Source organism: Styela clava, chromosome 12, assembly GCF_964204865.1.
Source record: "Styela clava chromosome 12, kaStyClav1.hap1.2, whole genome shotgun sequence".
Lineage (NCBI taxonomy): Eukaryota > Metazoa > Chordata > Ascidiacea > Stolidobranchia > Styelidae > Styela > Styela clava.
The window spans coordinates 13,449,469-13,476,389 of NC_135261.1; the positions used below are offsets into that span (position 1 = coordinate 13,449,469).

Below are 26,921 nucleotides of genomic sequence, written 5' to 3' on the forward strand. Positions count from 1 at the left end.
CATTGCGTTGTGATAGAATACACACTCTTATTAAATGCATACTCGTTTATAACGTAAAAATCGTTTTGTTCTGCAATTATTTTTTACGTCATTTCACGTTGTATTTCACAATATAGTAAAGTTTCGATTTTGGCAGAAAATTACGTCAGCAGACCCAATAAATTATTCCGGAAAGAAATACCTTTATCACTCAGGAACAAGGAAAAAGTATCCATGCTTTAGAAAAGATAAACTGATAGCGAAGCGGAGTGCATTACATACGGCTATGAGTCTATGACACTTTCGTTTCTGTGGCGAATAACGGCAAGCTTAGCAACAGTTGCACATTGAGAGTTCAAGCATAAAACAGCTGTTAGAGAAGAATCATCATCAGCGAAAGAGACCGACTATATTTTGCGCCTGCAACTCATATTGGAGAAAAGGACGTTTCATTGTGTAAAACATCACCAGAGTTACAGATCTGACAATTGTACGTCAAATCTATTGAAGAAGGTTTTCCCAGGTTCAAATATTTAAAAAAATATTTTTATGCTCGGACGAAAGTTTAAGCATTTTCTATTTTTCTGTTTGTGATAGAATAAACTACTGCCTGACTGCAGCCACAATGGCCAAAAGAACCATTTGAGTTTGTTTCCTATTTGAATCTGCTGCTAATGTAAGGCTGGCTCCTTGCTGATTCGAACAATTGTTATGTGTCCAAATTTACATTTGAGTATAGTAGTCCAATAACCAAAATTGTTTTTTATTTGTGGGGCTTAGCCTACTCCTCACTTTCAAATAATAGTGTAATAGTTGAAAATTTGCTTTCACGGAAAAAAATTATTTACTTTTATTTTTTTGTTTGTTTTTTCAAATTTTCTTTAATTTCTAATAGTCATATTTTACTGTGAATTTATCAGCGTAAACTTGGAGGGGGCAGACTTCGATGACCGCATGGTCGTGTCGCTCCTTCCAGTCTATACCGTAAAAAGTGTATTTTTTTATAGCTATTATTTATTTATTATTATGACTGTTTTTTTCTGGTTTACGAAATAAATATCTCTCTCTCTGTACCCACTAAATTTGATTGACACTTCTTGCAGCCAGTTCTACGATATTGAAAAAAATAACTCAACAATATTCACGAAGGAACTGCCAAATACTCATGGTCTAATGACAAATAAATTGATTCTTCTGTGGATGTTTTTTTAATCCTAGAGAATTCAGCATATATATAATGTATAATCTCAGGCACAGAAATGAGGTTCTACCAAACGACGTGTCCTCCTTTTAAGGTTTGGAAATATGGTCACCCTAACGTTACAGCTTAACGTATGTGACATGCCTAACTGTTACATATTTCTACTTATATTAGCGAAATACCCATTTTAGTAGGCACATAGCGGACAAAGCCATTTTAGTAGAAAGATATCGCGACATATCCATTTAACCCTTTCCATGCGATTTTTATTTTTTTTTATAAATAATCGTATTTTGCTACGCCGATTTTATGCATTTGTACCCCCACAACTAATCGACAATGATCCTCTGCTGCTCACTGACGGCTCGTTGGAAAGCTTAGAGTAGGGACATAGAGGACATAAACATTTTAGTAGGGACAAATAGCGGACATAGTCATTTCGTAACTAAGTTATGGTACCGGTACCCGTCTGTCCCGAAAACTTTTCGCTCATAGTCTAGTTAATTTTGGGGGTTTATTTATGTTTACTGATTGACGAAAAAGACGCGTAGATGATCACCCTAAATCGAGCAAGCTATTTCTCTCGCTTTTTCGTCGCAACGATCCCGATATTAGAGAGATCGCTGTCGTTAGTGAGTTCTTCATCGTCGACACAGATGGCATTTCGGGCGATCGTAGTTATACTCTGGATCTGTGGGTCTCATGTAGTTTCTTACCTAACATACTTCTAGTGGGCGTAGCATGACAATTTTTTCACGTATCAATCCTGATCCCCACCTGACTACATCATCTAAAAATTACGTCATTACGACGTCACAGTGACGTAATAGAGCCCTTCAAACTATACGAACTGCCATCAAAGACGCGCAAACGAGCACCCGAAATCGAACACTTATTTCTCTCGTTTTCTCGTCGCAACGATTACAATAGGAGAGCACCGATAACGTCAGTCAGTTCTTTATCGCCGGCGCCAATGCCATTTCGGTCGATCGTGCGTACGGTATATTTGGCAGGCTCTATGACGTGATTGTGATGTCGTAGCGATCGAATTTTTGGATGGCGTAATCAGATGGGGGTTAGGTAGGATTGCATATCAAAAAATTGTTATGCTACGCCCACTAGAAGTACGTTAGGTACGAAACTACACGAGACCCGGCTTTGTGACGTGATTCAGAGTTGGCCGTGGCATGAATGGCGTAGTCAGGTGGGGGGTTAGGATTGACATGTGAGAAAATTGTTACCGGTACCGTACCGGTACCGGTATGCTACGCCCACTAGAAGTACGTTAGGTACCGGTACCGGTACCGATGTACGGAACTACACCAGACTATTTCTACGGAAGCCGGAAGGGTTGCCATCTCCAGTATTTTTGTGGGAGCTTGTTTATATCAAAAGTTGATATGTAATGATGATGATGTGTAAGTGTCATTCAAACCAATAAAATGAGATTATCCTCAAGGGAAAAAAGGCTAATAAGATGGCCTGATTTTGTAATTAGGCTATATGATAAACAGCATCTTGCGCGGTTTCTATCAGTAAGATGCCAAGCATTTCGTTCTTATTATGTTCAATTAGATTTTTTGTTAATGTAATTGATAAGTCACAGGGATAGTTAGAATCGAACACTTTGTCGTTACTTTAGATCAGGGGTATGCAACCTGCGGCCCATGGAGATGGAGTAAAATGAACCGGCCCGCTATGCTTCACTAAAATTCAGCCACAAAACGGCAGCTGCGAAGTTTAGCCATAATGTATCTAATTATATAATCTATGCTCGAGGAGCAGATTACTGAACAAGGAGTGGATCGTTTTGTTATTATGTTGTTGTCACCTGATGTCGTAAAGTTATCAAGCGTAATGCAACAACAAGTGTCACATAAAATGTCATTTGTAAATAATTTGCCTGGTAAGACGACTTTAGTCCATGAGTTGACGCAGTGTTCGCTCGCTATTTAAAGTCAAAAATTTCAACTTCTGACTTGTTTGAAAAATGTGATGCATTAGCCACCGGTTCGGTTTTTAACTTTTTAAAAAAAATATATGCGCCCCACCAAGATTTGCAACCCAAAATTATATTTCTTGACCTGATTTTCTTTTTTGTGACTAGTGACATCTTATTTCATTTCCATAAAAATTTGGTTACATGGAGCCATGAGTTTATTTTGGCTGATTAGAACATGTAGAATATACCTCATTTCGACTTTTCCCATAGCTGAATTCGTATTTATTGTCGTATGAATTGAAATAGGCTATATTTTCATTAGAAAAAGAATTAATGTGTCGCTTCCATATGGAAGATACCATATTGTCTATTTTTATTTCGTAAAATTATGGGCCATCAATATCTGCCGTTGCTCAGTGATCTCATGTTTGGCCCATATAAGGACGAGGGATCATTTCATAGTGTATGTGTTATGTATGAATCGGTCATTTTTAATGACAGGAAATGGTTTCAGTGATGAGTTGTTGAGCCAGCGTATTTGATAGCATGTCAGTCTGAATTCTACATGTATACAGAATATAATGTGTAATTTTAGTATTTTCTTTTTTTTATATTAAATATTTATTTGGTAATAGACGGAAATCATTATTATTCATACATGTTCCTGTTATCAGTATTGGGTTACATCACTGTAATTTTGTTTGAAGTTGTTTTGATATTATCTGAATATGGCCATGATACTTATTAACAATTACATACAGAAAATATATTTGGATCATGGGCAATTTGACTGGGAGTCATGGAATGTGATTGGCAATAGTGATTTCATTCTAATGTCAATCACAGGTTCAGATGAGTTCAAGTCGTATTGAATAAGCCCAGATTCTATACAAACACATAATTTATTTTATTGTTGGTGATAAAATAGTATCTGAATAGTGAATACACATAAATTTAAATTACGGTAAATATATATTTTCAGCTCTCTAGTTAAATATTTATTGTATCATTTAAACAAGGAAAATCTCACCCATGTATACAACAACACTGGAAATAATTATTTTTCGGAGGTAACTGGATTTGGTAGATTGACAGAATCGCATGTGCTTGCATTAGTAATTTTCGAACATCAAATTGTATTAAATATTCTGTAATTTCTAATGTGACTGGAAAATGCTGCTTTGTTTATAGGCGTTTGCTTGATTAACATGCGAGAGTTCAGTGTCGGGAATGGACATTTTATCAGGTGAGATTGATTGCATGTTACAATATAATTTATTGACTTCTTGAAATGAATTCTCGTCTTCTCTGATATAAGGAACTGTCAACTAATTCAGCTGGGATGTTTGACATAATTTGAAAACTTAGTAAAATAGGAACCCTTGCAGTTTTGAGATGTTATCATGAAAATAAGACGGTAATGATGAATTTGCAAAGACTTGGTACTTACCATAATTAATTCTATCAAGTTGACCTATTTTGTCATTTGTGCCTGATTATAAAAATATCATACACATCATGGTGTGAAAGTTACTAGACCTGTTTTAATTTCAACTCAACAGATTGAATGTATATCATATAACTTTTTACAGTTTAGGATACCGTAGATCAGGATTTATATACCGTAGCTACCCACAGGTTTAAATAGGTTCTCTGCTTCCTTCAGCTCTACCCTATTCCCCCTAATTAGTCTTGTGTTCATTTAGCAAATATCGCTATTATTAACATCCAACCCGAAGCAGATTAATTTTACATTTAATAAATGCATTTGATCCATCTTTATTGAGTGATGTAGTATGAATCTTTTAATAATTATTAACATGTCACATATAATTTCTTTAATATTCACATAAATGTGCAAATAATGATACAATGAAATGTGAAAATCATTCTATACATACCTATATAAAATGCAAGACTCTATTTACTTTGTTTTAAGAGAATTGGCATTTTTATTGTAATTTATGATATGTCCCTTGTCGTGCAATGTGTATCTAGAGACTAGAATTAATGTAATGTTTATTCTATAGTCATGCCGGTGTCCGAGGCTGTTAACACCAACTGCATAGCCTATAGAATATTAGTTCAGTTGCCTTTTGATTTATAATTTATGATATTTAATTGAATAATTTCATATATGTATGTAATTTTTGTATATTCTGCCAGCTGAACTTTATAAGAATAACTTACAAAAGTAATAGCCTCATCTTATTATTACATTAAATTTGGCTGATTGAAGGAGGTTGCATAACATAAATTTAATCTCCAATTGTAGACGGAATCAATTTTCGTCAAGTTCAAACATGGTGAATGGAATGATATCATTCAAAAGGCATGTGATAATAACTAACAATTTGACTTTTTTTTTATCAAATAATTAGTATTTTAAATACAATATAAAATAAACGTTCTATGCCCCACAAAAGTGGTGAAAAATGTGGAGGGGTCTCTTCCAACCATATTTACATGTTTGAAGTTCTGTCTTGTGTAAACATTTCATTTTGACAGATCATTTGTTATATAAAATGTATCATTTAAAGCAATTGAATGCATGTACAAGGAGTTTATTGAGTGGTTGTTCAGTTTAATTCATAATTAATGCTATCCTATACAGCAGGGGTAGCCAACATGTCGAAACTATGCGAAAGTTATTGTCTCACTCCATGAGTAGAGTGAAAAATTTATTCGCAAGAGTAGCAGTGGCATCAAAATGGCTGATTTTTTCTAATTCCATGCGAGCAAAGAATCGAACTTGAAATCGGAGAAAATTGTGAATTAGATAGGCTACTGAAGTTTGATCAGTCATGTAACATTTATGGTTTGAAAATATTTATTTTTTGTCGTTCAAATATTTCATGAATACTTGGCAAGGTTTTATAGGGATTTTCCAACGACTCAATAAAATTAGGCAGGCCTTAGATCTGAATTGTATGATTTAATAAACAAATCTTGTTATTAAATAAATAATGGAACAATCAAAATACAATTTTTTGTGGTGATTTCATTAGGAATGCACACTTGTATATGTGCAGTTATCTGCATATTCAATGCTCGTTCGCTGTTGTGTATGACCTTATTGCCATTCAGTCGATTGCGAGCTATTTTGTAGATTTTGGTCTATCACGGTCGAAAGCACAAAGCAGGTTGGCCACCCCTGCAATATAGAATCAGCTGGAGTGTATAGAAGACTTATTCACCTTCTTTACCTGACTTATATATATATTTTTTTTTCTTATTCAGATAAACTTAATCTGATGGAATTAGAATTCCAATTTCATGATGATAATACAAGTTGTTCTTCTTCTACTTTTTCAATCAGCGAAGATTTTGATGACTTGCGATTAGGAGCTGATGGTAAGCATTATAGTGCCGAGTCATGATTACACAATAAGGAAATGAACTTCTGAAGTGAGAAACAAACCTGTCTGAAGTTTTATGTTTCATGAAATGTCAATTCTCTCAGTCTTATTAAAGTGTTATTTGGAATGGACTATTGTAATATATTATCATTATTTATATATATTATATATAATATATTATCAGAATATATAGATTATCGCTATATCTAGATTTGACATGTGTATAAATTATGATTCAATCATAAATGAGGATACAAAAGAAAAGGACCTGCTGTTTTTCCAGTAAGGATATTGTAATTAATTTCTATTGTGAAAAATTTAAGGTAGCCTACAAGTTTATAGACATAATTGTGTGTTAGTATGGTTATGTTTGGGGAGATATATACGATGTTGTGGGGTGAACATGAAACACTGTGATTTTTGATTTTTTTATTTCCAAATTTCACACTGCATTTTAATAATCTATCTCTATTCTGCTATGCTTATTGAATGATGTTTACTCACTGGTCAGCGATATATGTAATGTAACATTTAATGGTCCCCATAAAATATTGCTTTGGTGACTCCCATTTCTGTTTGCTGTGTCACTATGGGTGTGGTGACAGTATGGTATCCTCTACCATATGCCATAAACTGTCAATTGGAATTTGTGTTATTCGCTAATGATATTTGAATTGTAGGAGTTGTCTAAACTGAATCGGCTATCTTCTCTAAGCATAAAGATGCAGTTTGATTTCTGCCACATTGAGTTTGGCAGCCTATAAATAAGATCAATTGTAACCGATCTGTAGGGACGTGAAATATGAGTGATAGTTTCAATTTATGAAAATTATGTTATTCAGTTGATGTCATTTTTGTGATTCTGTTGATAAGTTGCTGTTTATAAGTCACAGAATTAGAGCCATTCCTATCTGAACTTATGTTGATAATTATACTTATTCTCGCAGAAGGATAATACAGAATTACATAATTTTTCTTACTATCATTCAAACACTTTTTTTTACGTAAATACTTTTGCCAAGTAACGTCATGTCTTGTGTTCTGACTAACTATTGACTAACTAGTTGAAAGCTAGCTTTTTGTCTTATTTCTCAGACAACTATCAAAAAAATTTCCAGACTTGAAATTATTTATTACATGCAAATCAGTAGTGAAAAATTAATTGCATTATTTGAGGCTGCAATATTTTTGTTTTGGGAAATATGGATACCAATTCAAGTTCAGTTATCGATTCAAATTGAGTATAGATTTAAAGTAGGCTACATTCAAAAATTTAACTTGATAATTTGAAAAGGGTATTTATCTGAGCTAAAAAGATTTTGCTAGGCTACACATTTTTGAGAAAACCCGCTTGGCACTTGTTTATTTCAGACAAAATCAAGTCTGGTTGTTATACTAGAGTTCATTGATATAGATTACCGGTATATTTTGTTTATTAGGGATAAGGGGATTAGAATTTTTTATTAAGACTATCATGAATATTAATGGATTTTAGTATATTCTTATCATAATTTTCGTTATTCAAGTTATTATAGTAATTTTATTTAAATAAAGAATTTTTCACATGCATCATACCAGGAATTCTTTTTTGAAAATTGCTCATATATAGCCTATACACTTGAGTTTTCTTAGTTTTTCACAAAATTTTCACTTTTAGATTACTTTTAGTTTCAAATGTGGTAACAAATATAATATGTACTTTAAAACCTTACCAATTGACGTCATTAACAACTTGAATAACTTAGATGAATAATTATCATTGTTGATAAGAAGTTTTGTTTATTATGATAGCAAATACATTCACTGCCAAATATGAAGATGATCTTGGTGACAGACCGGTCCACAAATTCGAAATTATGAAACAACAGAGAAATCAGTACGATCAAAATGATCTCAATTACACTGTTTCAACCATTTCTAGGTGAGTTGTTGATGTTTTTTTATTCGTTTTGTTATGTTGTCAATTGTCATTGCAAACCATATTCTCAAATCTTATTCACAGGCCTTTTATATAGGAAGTCATTCAAATTGTAATTTGGACGACCATACCCACCCCTATTCTAATTTATGATAAAATGAGAAGATTACAGACTTCCAGTCCTGTCAAAAACATAGTTTATCATTATATTATAGGATATAGGTTGACCCCAAAGAACCAAATCCATGTCATTCGAATTATATTCTAGAGAGATCATTACTTTTGTGCATAACATTCTAGGTTACTAAAACCTTTGGGTACTATCGTGCACAAACAGAAGTTCTTGTGTTGAATAAATTTTCCTAGAAATAACTAAAAATTCATGGGTTCTGTTTTTTGGATCACCCTTATTAGGTGCGGGTTTTTCTGTACCCATGTTTTCAGTGAAGACGTGTATTAGCTGATACAAGATTACCTTATTTAAAGCACCCTGCTAATAGAAATACATAGTGTTTTATCAATAATTCTAGTTGGATCAGGTAGTGTTGTTTCCTTTTTCAATCAAAACTATATGTTATCACATTATTTATAGTAAATTTTCCATATGGTCTATTTGATCTTATTAATACGTATTAGTTGATTAGCTCAGTTATCTTTACTCGTAAATTGTAATAAACAGCTTTTTGTGACAAAAATTTTTTTTGTAGCATTTCAGATCTTATTGATGCCCGAGAAGGTGATCCTGAGGACTTATTACTGGGTCTAGGATTTGTACCTTTTGAAGGAGAAGAATCACATACTTCTGTGAGTATTTTATCATATTTGGTACATTCATTATTCTGGCTGGGCATTTCGAATCTAATATTCTGATCGAACCGAATAGCAATTTATTCAAATCGGTTTAGATGAAAATTTCTAATTGCTGGTATCTCGTTTTTTTCTGTCCTCTGAAGGTCGAGGTAGATTTGTCATTTTCTTTATTGAACCATATTTTTACAATGCAATTGTGATATACGACTCCTTTCTTCCAAGTGAGTTATTGATGAAACTTGTTTCTTATTGTGTGTGAATGGTCCATGAACTCTCTGAGTCATGGATTCCGTGATTTCAGTAATTTATGTGTCTGGAGAACACATTACAATGAATAGTCACATACAAATACATATCTTCCAAGTACGGTAAAAAAAATATTCGATTTGATTCTGAAATCATCAGGTATTCGGAAATATCTCATTACGCAGTGTTAGGGATTGTATAGTTGGACAAATATTTTTTTATGCTCGAAGTATTCCTTCTGTAAAATATTATTTGGATGTAATTTGTTTCCATTACTGTAATTATTTATGCTTTGGTAAACATTGTGCAACAATCGTTTATTCTGTTTCGTTTGTATTGAAGTCTCAAGGCATTATAAATGGTCTCAAGTTGCTGAATTGCTCTCTGATAAAAATTATGCAGTGCTAGCATGATTTATCATAGTCGTCCCGCTATATATCACGAACAATATTACTTTCTAAAGTATGAATATCATTATTACCATATTCAGGTTCCATTCTCAAATATTTTAACTGAAAATACAAAATGGGAATTTTGAATAAAATTTTTATTGCAAAGAATAGAATAGTTTAGCTTTTTTTAACAATGTTACTTATTAAGCTGTGGGAATGGACTGATTCCCTTACCACTTAGATCAGTGGTTCCCAACCGCCGGTCCGCGAAGCTTTTTTGCCGGTCCGCAAGAAATTTAGTTGTCTTGTTGTTTTTATGCCGTTTCAATCGCTTTACCGTAGACAAAGTTGCGTTGGCTCATTACGCAGTTCTCTTCTGCCGTCATATTACGACGTCTTTCACGACATGTTGGCGCCGTATTACGCGACATCTTGGCGCCGATCACTCACACTTTTCGCTTTTCCAGCTCCGATTCATCGCGAATGCGCTCCATCAAATCTTGCAAAATTAAGAAGCCTAAAAATCGGCACGTGTGCCTTTTCTGTTCTGCGTGCTTTTCCTGATTAATATGACCATTCATATGAAACGTAATGGATATCTCCTTGTTTAAACTAGAAAACAGTCAAGAACAGTATAATAATCCAGTAAGATATGAATTGTTGCGACCCCTCAGGTGGTCACGCGATACACGCAAAAAAAAGCATGAGTCGCAGAGACCTTTTCCAGACACAGTAGGATTTTGAGCTTGTCGCCAAGTTATCGACGACTTTGTCATTGTAATGCAAATTCATTCCGTTTGAGGCGTCGATTAACTGCAGAGGGATTAATATTATGAACCCAATGAAAAAGAAAAGGCTTGATTAAAATTGTGATTCTTCTTTACAGTCCAGATTGAAAAAGAATTACTTATAATAATTTTAGATATCTCTTGATAACGAATACCCATCGCCAAGTAATCGAGCAATCAAACTGTGGTCCGTCTTTTCAGCCAGTTACTGCGTTATGCGAAAAAACATTCTCATCACTCGATTCAATTAAAACCTCACTTTGATTAAAACGAGGCAAGGAAATCGGCTGTACGCGGCTGCAGAGCTACGTGTTGCAAAAACTTCTTTGCCTCGTTCGCAATCTTGTATTGGAAACGAAACAGCAGCAAAATTCTCACAGAAGTTAATTGTGCATTATTTTAATGTGAGAATTTAATGCGTGCCTTTCTCACGCATAATGGGTGCCCAGCACTGCATTTCATTACGCAAATATATGGTATTATTTTATGTTTCACTCATTTGTAATTTTTGGTCGGCACATTATTTGATAGTTATTCTTCGTGTGAAATGTTTTAAAGTGTGCTTTTTTGTCTAGAAGCATATTGAGTGCCCGACATTGCATTATAAGACGCAAATATATGTTATTCTTTTATGTTTTGGTCATTTCAATTTTTTGCCGGTCCGCGAGTACATTTTATCTAATTTTACCGGTCCGCCAGGGTAGAAAGGTTGGGAACCGCTGACTTAGATAATAAGGACCGTGGAGCAAATTTTTTTTAATATGGTGCCAACATGTTTGGCTAATCTATGTATCCACCATGATTCTTGTTTGCTCTTTTTTTATTAAGATCAATTACCAGTATGTTGACATTGGACCATATTTCATAGGGTCCAAAGCATTTTGTTTAATTGAGTTGTGAAATTCAAACAAAGGGAAATTTCGGAATATGTAATACTGATAGATCGAAAATATGGTGTTTTATCAAAATAGTGCATTCTCTGTCTCTGTATTGTTGATATAAATAAAATATTATCTCAATTTGTAGTTGGATCATTTGTGTCTATCTTATCTCGTTGATAGCAATTCATGATTTCAATTTTCTAATTTTGTTTTTGAAAGTACTTATAATCATTATCACTGTGCGACAAAACTACAAGTGGATTTTATAATCGGCCATAGCTGAGCCATACTTCATTTTTATACATCCTCGCATAATACATATAATTTGTCACCAAATCCTTAGCCCATAAGTGGCTCTGTTGAGATTATAAAAGCATATAACTTGATAGTTTAGTAGATTTGTGTAAAAAATAATAATATAATAATAATTTTCTGAGTATCTTTCTTTTTAAAATATATAAAAACTACTCAGCTGAATAGGGGGGTTATTATATATATGATTTTGGATACATTTTTAATTGCGAATGGGATTCTAGATTGTTGTCTGTTCTACTCAAAGTAAATGACAATTTAATTACCATATATTAGTCTTACTCTTATGAAACAAATGACAGTATGGAATCAGGTTTCATCGATTTCAAGCATTCCGTCCAGTCACGGTTCATTGCTTAAATTCATTATTGATGATAAAATTATTTAGTATATGAAGTGCTGAATTTTCTGTTCTTTTGTACAAAATGGTGGTTTATTATCACACATTACATGCTGATTCACTCTGTATATAATGTACTGATTTGCATACCACAAATCCGGTCAACTTATGAAAAACATATGATCTGTATTTTCAATTAATAATGAAGAAATTGATCAATTCTTACATTGGTTATTATTAATATATATAGCTCGAATCTATATATAGAATGGAACAGAAAATGGTTGTAATTAACTCCTAAATAGGCTATTTTAATGACACAAATGTAAAACTTTGTATTTTCATATTAGTCTAGTTTTAATGTCTACACTTAGACAAATTTGTATTTTATTAACTGAACAACAAAGACCTCCAGTACCTAATTAAAAAATGGAAGAAATTTCTGGAAACCTGTTTTATTTTATTTCTTTTTTCTAGAGACCTCCGCCGCTTAGTAAATTTAGCTCCTTTTTTACATATTTGCATACATTGCTACCATGTCAAGCTAGTAGGACATCTTTTGTCAAACCTTGTCCCAGACAAAGCCTGATACCACAGTAAATTGCTATGGTGGAATTTATTTGTAAGTTTTTTTGCAAACCATGAAACAAATTTCATTCTTATTTCTGTGTGCTACTGATGTACTGCGGCTAGTCATTTGACCTTTCCATATATTTGATTAACGCCAACTGATGAGCAATGCAACATTTGAATATGCAACCTTTTGTCATTCAGATTTTGTCACGATTCTCTTCTCTACCCCTTGGAAACAAGGAAATTGAATTGCAACGTAGTCAGCAATGTGATCAACACCACGCAAGCACACATCATCATGCAATTGGTAGGTTCAGCTATGCTAATTTACCATAAAGAATACCTTGCATTGAAGTAAGCATAAGGCCTTCTATATTGATAAATCATTGTCAATATAATGTAGCTGCATAATGAATACATCTGTATCTATGTCAAAAATGTTTTACTTTTTTCAAATTTTTTTTTTTTTTTTGAATAAGCCTAATTAAGCTATGTCATTGAACAAAATTTCAGACAAATGATAAATTATGCTTTTGAATTGGAAAATTCTGATATCAAAATATCATGTCCCTAACTGACGAAAATGGGTTGCCTTGGCGATTGAACAGCTATAACAAAAATAAATCAAATATCTAAAAAGGTTCGAAATATCGTAAATTTTATTCAATGGTTTTGTTTCAAATGAATAGAACAAATGAAGGGTTAGTTTATTCGGGAGAGTAGATCATTAGGTTTTGGCCTACCCTAATTGTAAATTTATTTTGTATTTATTGGGAGTTTTATCCTTAATTAAATAAAGGATCTCAGCAGTTATACTTACCTCACTCAAGATCTATCAGTACCGTAATTTATAAAAGTATCAAGCCTGTTCATATCAATCAAGATCAAGTCAGGCATAGTCATAACAGAGCAACATAGTCATTAAATTCAAGGATATGTTGTTGTTTAGTATAGGTTTTGCTATGGAGATATACTGTTACAGAAACGGCGATAAAAATATTTTGATCTAATATGGCAATTACTTGTGATTCCCTTATTTTAATATTTGTCCTCTTTGTCCCTGATTAATATTTCTGTGTATATAATGTATGGGAATTTCAGTTTGACGTCATGCAAATCAGCATAAAAATTTTCTGACGATTTCATTCCTGACATCGATGAGAAGTATGCGGTTAAGCATTTTAATGTCATACAAAATATCATTTTCGATATTTCATATTTGTGCGACTTAGTACATCAAATTACTAACCTTTGATTGATAGCGTGGGAAGTATTATACCTTTAGACTTTAGCCTAAGGAGAAGTGACTATTCTTATGTATCAGGAAATAGTTTGACAGATGTTTATTATAATGACCTAACACAATTAATATCTTTTTACCGTGGTATTGTGTACTGCTAATCAATATTGTCATATTATCATTAAGCGAGTATTAATTCTTAATTAATATTGGATATTATATTTTTAAAACGTATAGATACATATTTGTGTGGTTAAAGTAATTTAATAAGGAAATATATGATATTCTCGAAACTTATTAAATTAAATGTCTTTCTATCAGAAAAAATAATTGGGTATTTTTGAAATTATGGATTTTAATAAGCAATGAAATATTAGACATCACATCAATATGAACAATACTGTGTTACAATGAAATATGAGATGCAAATATAATTATGGGATTATTGAAATTTGAAACGAATGGATGTTGTTTGTTTTATTCTGAATATATTATATTTAATAAAATTATTTACGACTTTGGGGGAATTGAGTGTTTTGAAAAATGATCTATTAGTGGTAATAGAAGTAGGCCGATATGCTTTTGGTAATACCGATATGCAATTGGATGTTAAAATTTATATGCCTTCGAAGAACACTTGATAAGAAATTTTTATCAACTTCTTTGGTTCAAGTCTATAATGGGGATTTTCACTTCTCACTTATATGCCATTTGAAACAATGTTATTGCGACACTTAAATTTTCATACAATATCTTCCGCTATTGTCACTAAATATTACCAATATTGCCTAATTTGAATGCCAATGCATCTATATCGTTCAATAATTAACTTGAAAATTTCTAGGACTGAATCCAGTTTGTTATTTTATCTTGTTAGGCTAATGGTATTCTACATTTTAGAATTGCATTTTTATATTTAACCTTTGAGAAAACGAAGTTGATAAGACGGCTTAATAAAAATCATATGTCCAATCTCTAATAGCCTATGTCTTTCTATCATTCCAAAGACAATGATTACGGGAATCACCCTGCAAAAATTCTTTCACGCATAATTTTCCAAGAAACATCATTAGTCTTCTAACCTGCATAAAGTAATCATTGGTGCAATGCCAAGCATTTTGTACATCATGTCTTGACAAGTTGACAATTTCTCCTATATTTTTCTTTGAAGGTCCAACTGTTCACAATGGTATATTGAAGACTAGAGAATGGCTTGCTAGTCAAGATAATAATATGAATATAGATTCTTCATCTTCATCATGTTCAAAAGATTCTTCTTCTGGAAGCATCAAGGTCTATTAGCATCTTCTATACGACATGATTTCCGGTGATTGTTGCCAAAAAAAATCATCATTTTTCATTTTCAAATAACAACTAACAAATAGAATTAAAAAGGGTGTTATCTCAATTAAAAATTCAAACTTGCTTCTGTGATCTTGTACCTGGTCATGATTGCAATTTGATTGTGTTTAGTATATCATACTTTTCATCTAAATTTAAATAATAATAATCAGCCTACTATGCATAGCGGTAATTTTGAGTTTCGATTAAATTGAATTTTAGAAAACAACAAATATATATTGAATTGAAACTTTGGCTTTTATGTATTCGTGTTAAGCAGACTTCAATAAAACACATCATATTTTATAGAAACTATAAAAATATTCTAATTTAGGTGGAATAAGTTAGTTGGGAACTTCATACTATTGTTATTTTTCCTTATAACAACTTGGATACTGCATTGCATATCTGAAATTTATTCAAAAAATTTTGTTACGCTGTTTTTTTTAATTTTATTCAAGTTAGTCCATTATGTGCTTGTTTTCCATTAATGGCCCCATCTTTTTGACTTGGTATCTTTCTATTTTTTAAACTCAATCTATTTTGCTATCTGATATTCCTTATTAGCCTATTACATAAATGTTAAAATACAGCAATATGGTTTTATGTAATCTGAATAAAATTAATATTCAAAAAAATAATTTTGCTACCTCTTAAATTATTACATTATTTTATGCTTACAATGCTTTTGCTATGTCATAATGATAAATAAGAAATATACAACATATGTTATGTTTTTCTAGAACAATGGAGCACTTCATTCAAAGCGAATTCCACCACAGAAGAAGCGACATAGGTGGTCAAAATCTCGGCAATCGTCATTTGAACATCTTTTGCCTAATTTGGAAGAAGAGGCAGGGACAGACGGTAAATATTTTAATTTATAATTAACCAATGATACGATGGAACAGCCAATTAAATTCCACAGGGCTTCAAATGTAGAATGTCCTCTGTCTGGTGAGTTTAATGCAAGTGAGATTCGAAAAATATTCTTTTAGAAAAAGGTTAGATTATGTCTGCTTTCAATGAACCTTCTCCGACCTTTGACCCCCAGGGAATTCTTTCTGTACTTTATCATTGTAAAATTTTCGATGCCTATTTTAATAGTTTCGCCAGTCAGCGACGTTGTAAAATGGGGTATTTGTTTCAAACCATCATTCTGATTCATAGCATTCAACAATCTGTTTTTTAAAAGTACCGGTGAAGAATTTTAGCCTAGTCTAGCACAGCTATTTCTACACTAATTTTTGATTACTGCAATTAAACTGAAACTTCTAGGAAGAAAAAGTGATCATTGAATTTTTCATTTATATTTAAATGTCCAAAACATAACCTAAAACTAACGAATATAATTCAGAAATGCGAAAACAAGGCATTGTTTACGACCATCATACCCTTTCATTTTCCTTTCTTGCAATTAACTTCTAATTTTATGAAATAAATTTAATTTGAAAGTATTTGAATATCAGTTTTTTTTAACTTTTATTCAATTTATTTTATGTTTTCATTGCAGAAACAGCTGACAAGTCTGATAGCAGCAGTGCGAGTTTGAAGGATAAACATATTACACCGATAAGAGAAAGTTCTCAGGAAAAAGAAAATTATTCGCCAAAACGAGATAAACATTATTCTGAAAAAGAAGTTCTGGGAAATAAAGCTTTATATCAGAAATTAAATAAAGTAAGTTTTTTATTTTCAGAGAATCGTTAATTATAAAATTGTTTCGTCAAATTTTGATTCATGTTTTTGTCTTAGGACATGTTTACTCCACAATTATTCTATCCAGTGCAAATGTGTGCAGCATTGTTGTTTGTGAGGCCATTAAAAAAATTCTGTTGTCACTTTGGGAATCGCATTACCAATTTGTTGAAAATAAAGTTTGTTTTCAATTTTTTCTGTATCTAATAAATATAGATAGGACATCCTATGTCAAAGAAGTGGGATAGTTTTCTAGTATCTTATATAAGGAAAGTTAGGCACAAATACAATGTTGTAAATATGCCTATAGTTCATAACCCTTGCCTATATGTATTATATGAATGTAATCTACCCAATATGCACATTAACCTCTTCTGCACAACGACAAGGTTTTATCTATGCTAGCCTAATATGTATCATATACTATACATATTGAAACACCATGATTATTAAAATGACTACAATCATTTGATATGCATTTTTCAATAATTAATTCACTCTCGCATATAAAATGAAAAGATTTGTAATGCAAAATAATGAAATGTGATACTTTCGTTAATTTCATATCTAGACTGGACAATTTAAATACAAATAGTTTATATTTTTGATGGGACTTATTGAGGTACAATGCATTAATTTAAAAGCCTACTATCTACTCAGTCACAAATATATTTTTAGTCTGGCATAAACTGATAAATATTTAATCAGGACCACTCCTCATATGAAGTATATTAATAGGGCTATACTTCTAGTTTTGAAAGGCGAGTACATGTAATCCATGTGATCGTACCTTAATCCCTACATAACGGACCCATAAAGGTTCATAAACAGCAGTGCAGAGTGTCAATTTGTCAGATTATTGGGATTTACTTTAATTATTCATGAACCCAAAAGGTTGAAATATGTATCTTTGGTATTGAAGTACTATCATTATATATTGTATTAGAAATCTATTTTATGGAAAGAAATTAGTCTAAATTAGTTTTGATTTTGTCTACAGACTGTGACAGAATGTTTTTAGCTTTAGCATTGGTGTTAAAAATATCTTATAGTTATATTTATAGCCAGCTCAAATTTAAATTAGGGAAAAAGTAGGTTTCCGTTTTTGTACTTTCACTACATCATACAGGCATAAATCTTGTTTCGTTTGGCATACACAAATGCTTTCATCTTGGTATGTCAATTGGGTTTCTATGGGATTAACGACCTGTCCTTCAATTCTTTTGCCTCAATTCAAGGATGCTATAGCCTGTAGCAAGATTTAATAATTAAGACCAACTTCAAGTACCGGTAGTTCAAAAGCCTTACCTCAAATATGTTTTTGTAATTTTCCATTATTCCAGAAATATTTTTGTCTTGATTTAGGTAGAATAATGTGCGCTTATTGCTATCTGGTACTGTATCATATTAAAACATAAAAGATCCAAATCCTTTAATCCGTAAAAATTTTTTAATTAACAATGCAGTATCACGCAAATGTGACTTCATCAACTATTATTGACTACCACAGTTTGAATTTAAATTTCAGAAAAATTCAATTTATGAAAAACCATGAAATTATTTAGAAGATCTGTTTTACTGAGCGCTCATAGTTTATAACCAAATTATACTTTAAGTTAATTTAAATCACATTAGAGAGCAATAATACATTGACAGGATATTCAAATATAGCTCTTGGCATAAATGATTTGTTCATATCAGGAATAAGTGAATATCATTTTTTTTTCCATTTAATTTTTTGTGACTTTTGTCTTAAATAATCATTCAGGGTTTCAAACAATATCTATGATTCTGAATATTCTATGATGGTTACATTAATGACAATCATTGTAATTAATCTCGTTGGCGCACTGAAATTATACAAGTTTTATCCTAATATTTAATTCATTTTATTCCTCATACTTTGATCCACATTAGTTTCTAATTCAATAGATTCAATTAAGTTTGTAGATGGAACAATGCCAAATTATGGAATCATTCTAAATTTGCATCTGATATTTGTATGGAATACGATCGATCATTTGTCTGTATGCCAATTTCTTATTTAAAAACAAGATATTCTGTGCTACTGCAAAATAGAAAAATAGATTTTGCAGCAACATTTGCAAATTATATGGGATACCTTTTTCAAGTGCGGGCCATCTCTAACCTAATAATATTTTATCATGTTTTCTTTTATTGGGATGAAGTAAATTTAATCATTTTGATATTGCGTTTCATTCCTTTTTTCTATCTATTAGCCTATCTATTTTTATTTTTTGAAAAAAGATATATCTTTTGTATTTAAATACGTTCAGGTCCAATTCAATTGATTGGAAATAGACTGTAATAATATATGTGATAGATTACAGTCACTGAAATTTGATGACAAAAAATGGTCAGAATGGAACGATATTTTCATAAACGGTCCGTAGGAATTGACATAATCCGTTTCTAAATATAATAATGAATATAAGTTTCAACCAGTGTGTATGTTACTTGCCTTGCCAGCATATGAAGCAAATTTTTTATCAGCCTGTTTTGTACCAAATTGCTATGTTAAATTTACGAATTATTTTTGACAGCTTGAGAAACAACAAACTTTTGACAGAGGTGGAGAATCCCATGAAGTATCCGATCTATGCACAACATCACCACAAGCTAACCATGTTCTTATAAACCAAATTGAACCTGATGACATACCACCAGATCGCTTACTTGAATCTGAAATTGTGGAAAAATTGGTTAGTTGTACTTTTGTTGTCCTCTGCATGCTGTGTTGAGATTAAATGGTAACATTGTATGAGAATTTGTACAAAGCAAGTTCATGTGTGCAAACTATAAATGTTTATTTAGTAAATGCCCAAAAGCATAACCAAAGTGACTCCAAGTTGCCAACAAAATGGTGTGGCACGTCGTGCCAAACGTTAGTGATACGCTTGCCATTGTACATTTGATTACCCTGAGTGGATCCAGGAATCTATTAAGAACACATATATGGTGGTATAGTCTCTTTTTCTTTTTACATTGCCTATCCACGGCTTTCACTACAAACAAAGCTTTATACAAGCAAGCAGCAACTGATATCTAACGATATTTAAGGAATTGCTTATTATTTGGAAGGTCCGATATCTTTCTGGTTTGCCATTGCCTTCCTAATCTATAATATCCTAGGTGAGGAGGGGTGTGGCATATAATCATCCCCCCCCCCCCCAAAAAAAAAAACAGCCATAAAACAGTGAATTTATAAAAATCCGCATGTAGGCTGACCCTACAAATCCTAACACACCATACCTTACACACCTATCACAGCAAATGGTTGTTGGAATTAAGTTAGCATAATGTCATTTCATTTGAGTGCGCTCAGAGTTATGCTTGTTTAACCCGACCCTTTGGTGCGATCAGAGTTATGCTAGTATGAGCCGACCTCTTAGTTTGGCAACTTTTTTTGAGTTTTAAACTCAACTCAGTGTTACATGAAAACAGAGTGACAACACATCTCAGGTTTTTAAATTTTTGTTTTTTATTCCAGATTTTGACTGAACCTTTGTCATCCCCTGCCCGTTTATCACCATGGAAACAACTCGGCAGAAAAAATATTCTAAACATGGTTAAAGTCGATTCTTTCGAATTAGAAGAAATAGTAAGGTAAATATGATTTGTGGTAGGTATTCTAACCATCATGACAAAAGAGGATAAATCAATTAATATTGGCTGTATCCAACACTAGGAATGCACTGATGAATAATAATATTCGTTCTTTTGTTGAACTTTTGTTAATATGGCATTACTATTCTTAATAAGATGTCATGTTGTAAAGCATTTCTAATTTGATAAGCTCTGAAATTTTTTACATTAAATTATGTACGAGTGGATTGCTGGACTCCTCGCCGGCGTAGGGGGGTTCACGTAAACGCTTGTCGGTTATGGCTTCCTCCACCATCAAGTCCGTGCATCTGAAAACAAATAACTGGCTAACTAATACCATACCCGACATGGAATGATAACCGAACAAGAGGGCGTGGTTCGCCATATGTTAAAGTCATCTTATCTACTTTCCTCTCCCCCATGATAAATATGTGAATTCTATCTTATCGTAGTAGTCCAGCGATATTAAATGAATTTGTTTCAATCTTTCATAGCAATGATGGAAGACTCTCTCCTGATGTTGCCACTCTGCCACATAGACTAAAACATATTGGTGTTGAGGAAATTAAAAAATCAACACAACATGGAGAGAATATCATTGTAAGGCCATCTCGGATATCAAATACACTCTCATCAAGCGAAGAGGATGTTTCTTCAGCTCTATCTCACTCGGATACATCGAGTGGCTTTGATGAGGAATCTGAGGAGGTTGTGACACCAGTGCTAACGTTATGTGAGAAGGTCGACACGATGACAAGCGAGAAGGAGCATGCCAAATTATATGAGTATGTCTTATAAATTTTGGTTGCATGAGTTGTTTTATTTGTATAATGTTGAATCCTAGTCTTTGTTCGTAAAGGACACTCAGTAGTAGAAGATTTCTTTTCTATTTGAAAAATGGTCGGCAAACTTTATGTACTACTGGGCCAAATTTACACATTTTCGTTAGCGTGCAGACCACATTAATTTCTGCCTACAAGCAATCACCACATTAAACTCAAATTATGACACACCCGCATACAAAAAACGTACTTTTGCTAGTGCTACTTACTAAAAAACAAAGGCTATACAGTAGCCATCTTTACAATATACATCCGTATGCAGATGAGCACTTATGCATTAAAAGTTTGGTCGTTTGAAAGATTCAGTTGGCTAACCCCGGATATGTTTTTAGATTATATTAATGATTCAGTTGGTACTTTCCAGTTTTTACTCTATAAATTTAGTCTTACATACAGTAATTTTTTATTTCACCTTTCCTTGTGCATAATTTGTTTTTTCTAAATTCTATTTCCTTGGTAAAAGTTTTGAATTTACTGGACTTAACAAATTCTTAAAATGTTTTACTGACAGATCAGAACCTATACCAAACATCACTGAGCATCTACCAAAGTCCGAGAGTGAAAACAAAACTGTGTTACATACTCAAAAATTTGATGATTTTTGTTCATCAAGGTCAAGAATTGCTTGTGCCAGTGGAGTGGCTGAGTATGCCTTAAGATTTGGAAAGATTCAATCTCAAATTCGTGGCTTACGAGCAGTAAGTTATTATTTGTATTTTTGTCAAATTTTGGAAAAAGATTTTTACATAATGAGTTCATTCGTCCAGTAAATATTTTGATCGTACTAGGATATTCCAGAAAGAATGAAAGCAGCTTTTGAGTGATATTTATATAGAATATTCAAGTCGATGAATGTACCTAGTTTAATTTTAAAGTCAAGTCGAAAGCGTTTGTAATTAATTCATTTTTAACCTTCTTTCAACTGTAGAAAATGTCATTTAAGTTTAAACATCAAATTCCTATAAAGTTAGTTTTGTGTCACAAGTTGCAATTTCATTACTATCAATTTAAAGTCCTATCTCAGTCATTGTAAAATGTTATTTCTAGTAGTTTGATTTCTTACATTGCAATTTCTTAAATGTACTATTATTTGGATTTTTATGAGATATTTCCTATGTTATGAAATTTCGCACTCAGGGCTGACTTAGTCTCTTCAATCTTCATTATTTTTAATCACTATATTATATTTACCTAGGCGAGTTGTTCTGATATTCAAGCACTTGAAGACAGATTTTCAGAGAATGTTTCGTCTTATCAAACTGTAAAAGAAAATGGTACTGAAACGGAGTATACTTCAAGCATCAGTGCTATCTCCAATATGAAAGGAAAAATTCCGACAAACTCGTGTTTTAGTAAAAATACAACACGGAGGCATTCACGAACTGTACAAACTCCGTTAAACTGTAATAATAATAATATAAAACAACAAAGGCTTCCATCGAACATATCAAAATTATATCGTTATTCATCTATGCCGATTCTTTCTGCTACTTCTCCGTCGCCAGTTTTATCATTTCGCAAAACTTCATGCCAAAGTTCGATTTCGCACTCTGCGAAAAACGCTGAATCAAAAGCAGATTCTTCACTTATGTCGTCTATATCGGACGTAACTTATCTGAGTTACCAGTCATCTCATAACACGAGAGAAAGTGCGAGAAGAAATATTTCTAGGATGGCATGTAAACATCCTAAAGGTTCTTTACAAGATGTAAAAGCACTGAAATCAAGATTAATTAACGGTATTTCTGAATCTTCTTCTATTGTTCAAGATCCTTATTTTTTGTCATCTCATAAAAGCCATATTATGTTTAAACAGGACTCAACCAGGCACAGTTTCTGCTGCACTACACCTTGTTTGTGTAATGATAAAAAAGCCATGAAAAACTCAAATTTTGATAATATAAATGATAATATATCAATGACTAGATAATATTAACTTCAAATGGGGTGTGTATACCATATTACTATGTAATGAGAGTTTATCACAATCCTATGTTTATTTAATTTTCAAATTTTTGGGGCTAGTTTTGTAAAAGTTAAAATAAGTTAGTTTATTGTGATATTATGTTTTGAGAATTTGTCACTTTTACTAAATTTACAAATTTTTTAAATCCTTTTTTGAAATACTATAGTCGGTCATAAATTGTCCATTTTTTCAATATTGTTTGGAAGCTGTCAGTGCCCATAAATTCCTAGTCTAAAAAATATTAAGAATTACGAAAAATTATGATTTGAAACGAAGATGATCAAGCATGAAAGAATGTTAACAATTCCTAAAATAAAAACATGACATGCCAAATGTTTTAAAACATTCCATAAAATATGAAAAGACAATAAGATAAGACAATTTTTTTAAAAGTTTCTTCGTTTTTGAGATTATATTTTTAATGAAATTCTTCCAGATATTAGTATTATACTTCTTATTATTTCATTCACAACAAGTGCTTCCCTTAGGTGCTTTATTCTTTGTATTATTCAAAGTGCAGTAAAACTTAATTACAACATCCAAGTTACAGTCATTCCTACTTTGTAATCATTGTTTTTGACTGATTATTTCTTAGTGTTCCTGTTTTTTGACTGAGCAATGCAAATTTTTCTGTGTATATTAAGGTATTACTGCTTTTTTTATTCTTCAATCGCTCGCTGGCTTATTACTGATCATCAAAATTAAGATTAACCAATAATTTTGTCAAAATTACTGATTTTTGAACTATGTTCAGGCTTCACCAGTTACTCTTTTTTTTTATTGATAACTCTAAGCCATTTATATTCGTTGCGCATAATATTGTGGTATTCCTGGAGCATATTTTTTTCTGTGAAAATTTTTCAGGTTTTCAATATTGTTTTAGGATTATCTATAATTTATTCGAGAAATTTCTGCATAATGTAAAATGTTAAGGCTTTGATTAATATTTGACAAAATTTACCATTGCACAGTCATCTCTATCTGCAGAACATCTCATTATTTTACCAAATATATGACCATTTTGATTATTGCGAATATGAATATTATTCATTCATTCCTCAAAAATTTCCGGTGTTGGTAAACTACCGGAGAAAATAAATGAGACAGATTATGCAATAACAGGCAGTTGCAGTAAATGGGAATCCTAATGGGAAACCTGTTATTTCCTAATTTAACTCATATGAAGTAATACTTTATGATTTTTGTCCTGCTAGAGTTAGAAACTGCCAATCAAACTCTCTCTCTGATTTTGTCTCGTTTTTTTTTTCCAAAATTACCAAGACCTAATATTGTGCTCTAATGTTTGATTAAGTTCAAATCTGTTAATATCTTCCACCCTATCTATTCCTGACAGTAAGTATTATGCAATAGTTGTCATGGTGATTCTGATGCTCTATCTCTTATTTTGCTGCTCTATTTGAATGATCTTCTTTTTTTCTGATATTGATTTGAATCATTAAGTTAAATAATGTAACCTATTCATTCAGCCTTTAATAGTAAAACAAGATGATAAGCAGGAAAGATCAGTTTAATAAATTTTATAAAACTACATACTTGATATAAGTAATGAGGAATGTTTTCAGTATTTTTTTATCCACAAAAACTTGAAATTTCCTTTATGATTTAATCTTATTTCATTGGTTGTCTTCGGTGCAATACTTCTTACAAATCCATGTTATAATTATCCAAACTCCATTAGTCTTTCATGGTCAATGAAATAATATTGTTGAAAATACGTCATAAATAATGAAATAAATGTAATATCCAAAATAAGTAAAACTAATAATGCTTCCCAATAAAGCCTTTTAATTTTTTATTACATTCTTATATGAGCCTGTGAAATTATTTCAACCTACTTTTTAAATTTTGCTTTGTGTCATTATTACCATACTATTTTCTTCCAAGATTGAATTTGTTTGAGCTGTCAAATATATCATGTGCTTTTTCATGAATTATGATTTTGTTTGTAGATTGATCAGCTAAGTTTCATAGCAACGCTCACATTTCTCCCAAGTAAAAAATGGAGAAAGGTTTAACTCTTAACAATTATCTTTTCATGGGGACCATTTCACATTTGAAAGAAGATGTAATTTTATTAGTACGACTGCAAGAGAGAGAGATTTCGTTTCACAAATAATGTGAACACTGTAGAACATTTGAAGCAACATAAGCAAAAAATAATAATTCAGTGATAATTGGTTATCATTATTTGTGAGCGTCGATATATAAGACCAGGTTATGTCACCGAGGTGCCTGACCCGTGCTGTATATAATAAATCAGTCCGATAAAGAAAGCATTGGCGATGAAATATGGATAAAAATAGAGATAAAATGTATACGTGCGATTAAGGCAATTGATTTTTCTGAAGTTCATAATGCAAGTCGTGGTGTTAAATAGGTCACATGAAGTTTCAGAGTGCGGACAGGTACAGAGAGTGTGACAATGTTTGCGTAATTAAATCGATTTATTTGAAGTTATTGCCCGATTCTGTATTGTGTCATTTTATTGTGTTATTTGACTGTTTATGGAGGACGGACGCGTATTTTCACGTTTTTAACTTTGTCTTTAAGTTATGCCCGTCCTCCAGGCCCTCTGCGTTTTAAAACAGAAAAACTCTCCACCCGGACAAATAATATAAGTTTATTTCGACTCCATGATCAGCATAACAGAAGATAAAATGATTGGTAAAAACAAATAAATGAATACACTGATTATAGGAAACGCAGCATTTTACAGAGAAGAGGGTTGTTGGACTCCCGCCGCCGTGGGGTGGTTCACATAATCGCTGGTCATTAAGCCCTCCCCAAAATTAAGTCCATCTGAAGCAAATAACTGACCAACTAAACCCATATCCGACATTGTAAATTCTATCCGAATCCAGAATCTATATGAGGGTTTTAGCCGAAAAGAAGTGGCACGTGCTCGCTCACCTCTAAACAATTAATTTCTAACGGTTGCCTAATTATAGACCGAATTTGTGAAAAACAAAGTAATGTTTATTAAAATTTAGTATTCTTAAAGAACTTTTGACTGTGTCAATTCTGATTCATACTTATGAATATGTGTATAGATATTAACAATCATATAAATTAAATCAGAATGCATTTAGTGCGCTCTGCATGTTTTTGAATATATGGGTTAAATCCAGCAAAAGTATAATAAATCTGTATGCTAAGTTGGATTCCTTTGTAATGCGTCGTCGTAAACTAAACAGCACTCTACATAAAACGTTGAGCCAGTAATATTTGAAACTTCTGAAATATAAAATAACATAATCGTGATTGACATTATTCGTTTGATCGACTTTTAGTACACGTCTCCGATACTTTATAGATGAACCCTCGATGGCATATAATAATGTTAACATGCAATAATGACAACAAATATTTGTAATGAAAACGGATGGAATGAATCAAATTACCAATTTATACAATGGATAGTCTTCAAATTACAAAATATAATTTG

General features: G+C 32.1%; 1 protein-coding gene across 2 annotated transcripts; it reads left to right on the forward strand.

The window, feature by feature from the left end:
* Positions 1-4,099: 4,099 nt before the first annotated feature.
* Positions 4,100-25,407, forward strand: LOC120329626 (uncharacterized). 2 transcript variants are annotated; one of them, XM_078118434.1, is made up of 14 exons: positions 4,100-4,192; positions 4,314-4,368; positions 6,363-6,476; positions 8,273-8,402; positions 9,107-9,203; positions 12,943-13,048; positions 15,153-15,274; positions 16,066-16,189; positions 16,836-17,002; positions 19,585-19,743; positions 20,532-20,647; positions 21,142-21,432; positions 22,001-22,187; positions 22,685-25,407. In XM_078118434.1, exons 2-14 carry the CDS (start codon positions 4,353-4,355, stop codon positions 23,417-23,419), a joined length of 2,364 nt encoding a protein of 787 aa, XP_077974560.1. In that variant the 5' UTR covers positions 4,100-4,192; positions 4,314-4,352; the 3' UTR covers positions 23,420-25,407. The 2 variants fall into 2 exon arrangements, with proteins under 2 accessions (XP_077974560.1, XP_039252276.2); XM_039396342.2 differs by lacking the exon at positions 4,314-4,368.
* Positions 25,408-26,921: the final 1,514 nt, after the last annotated feature.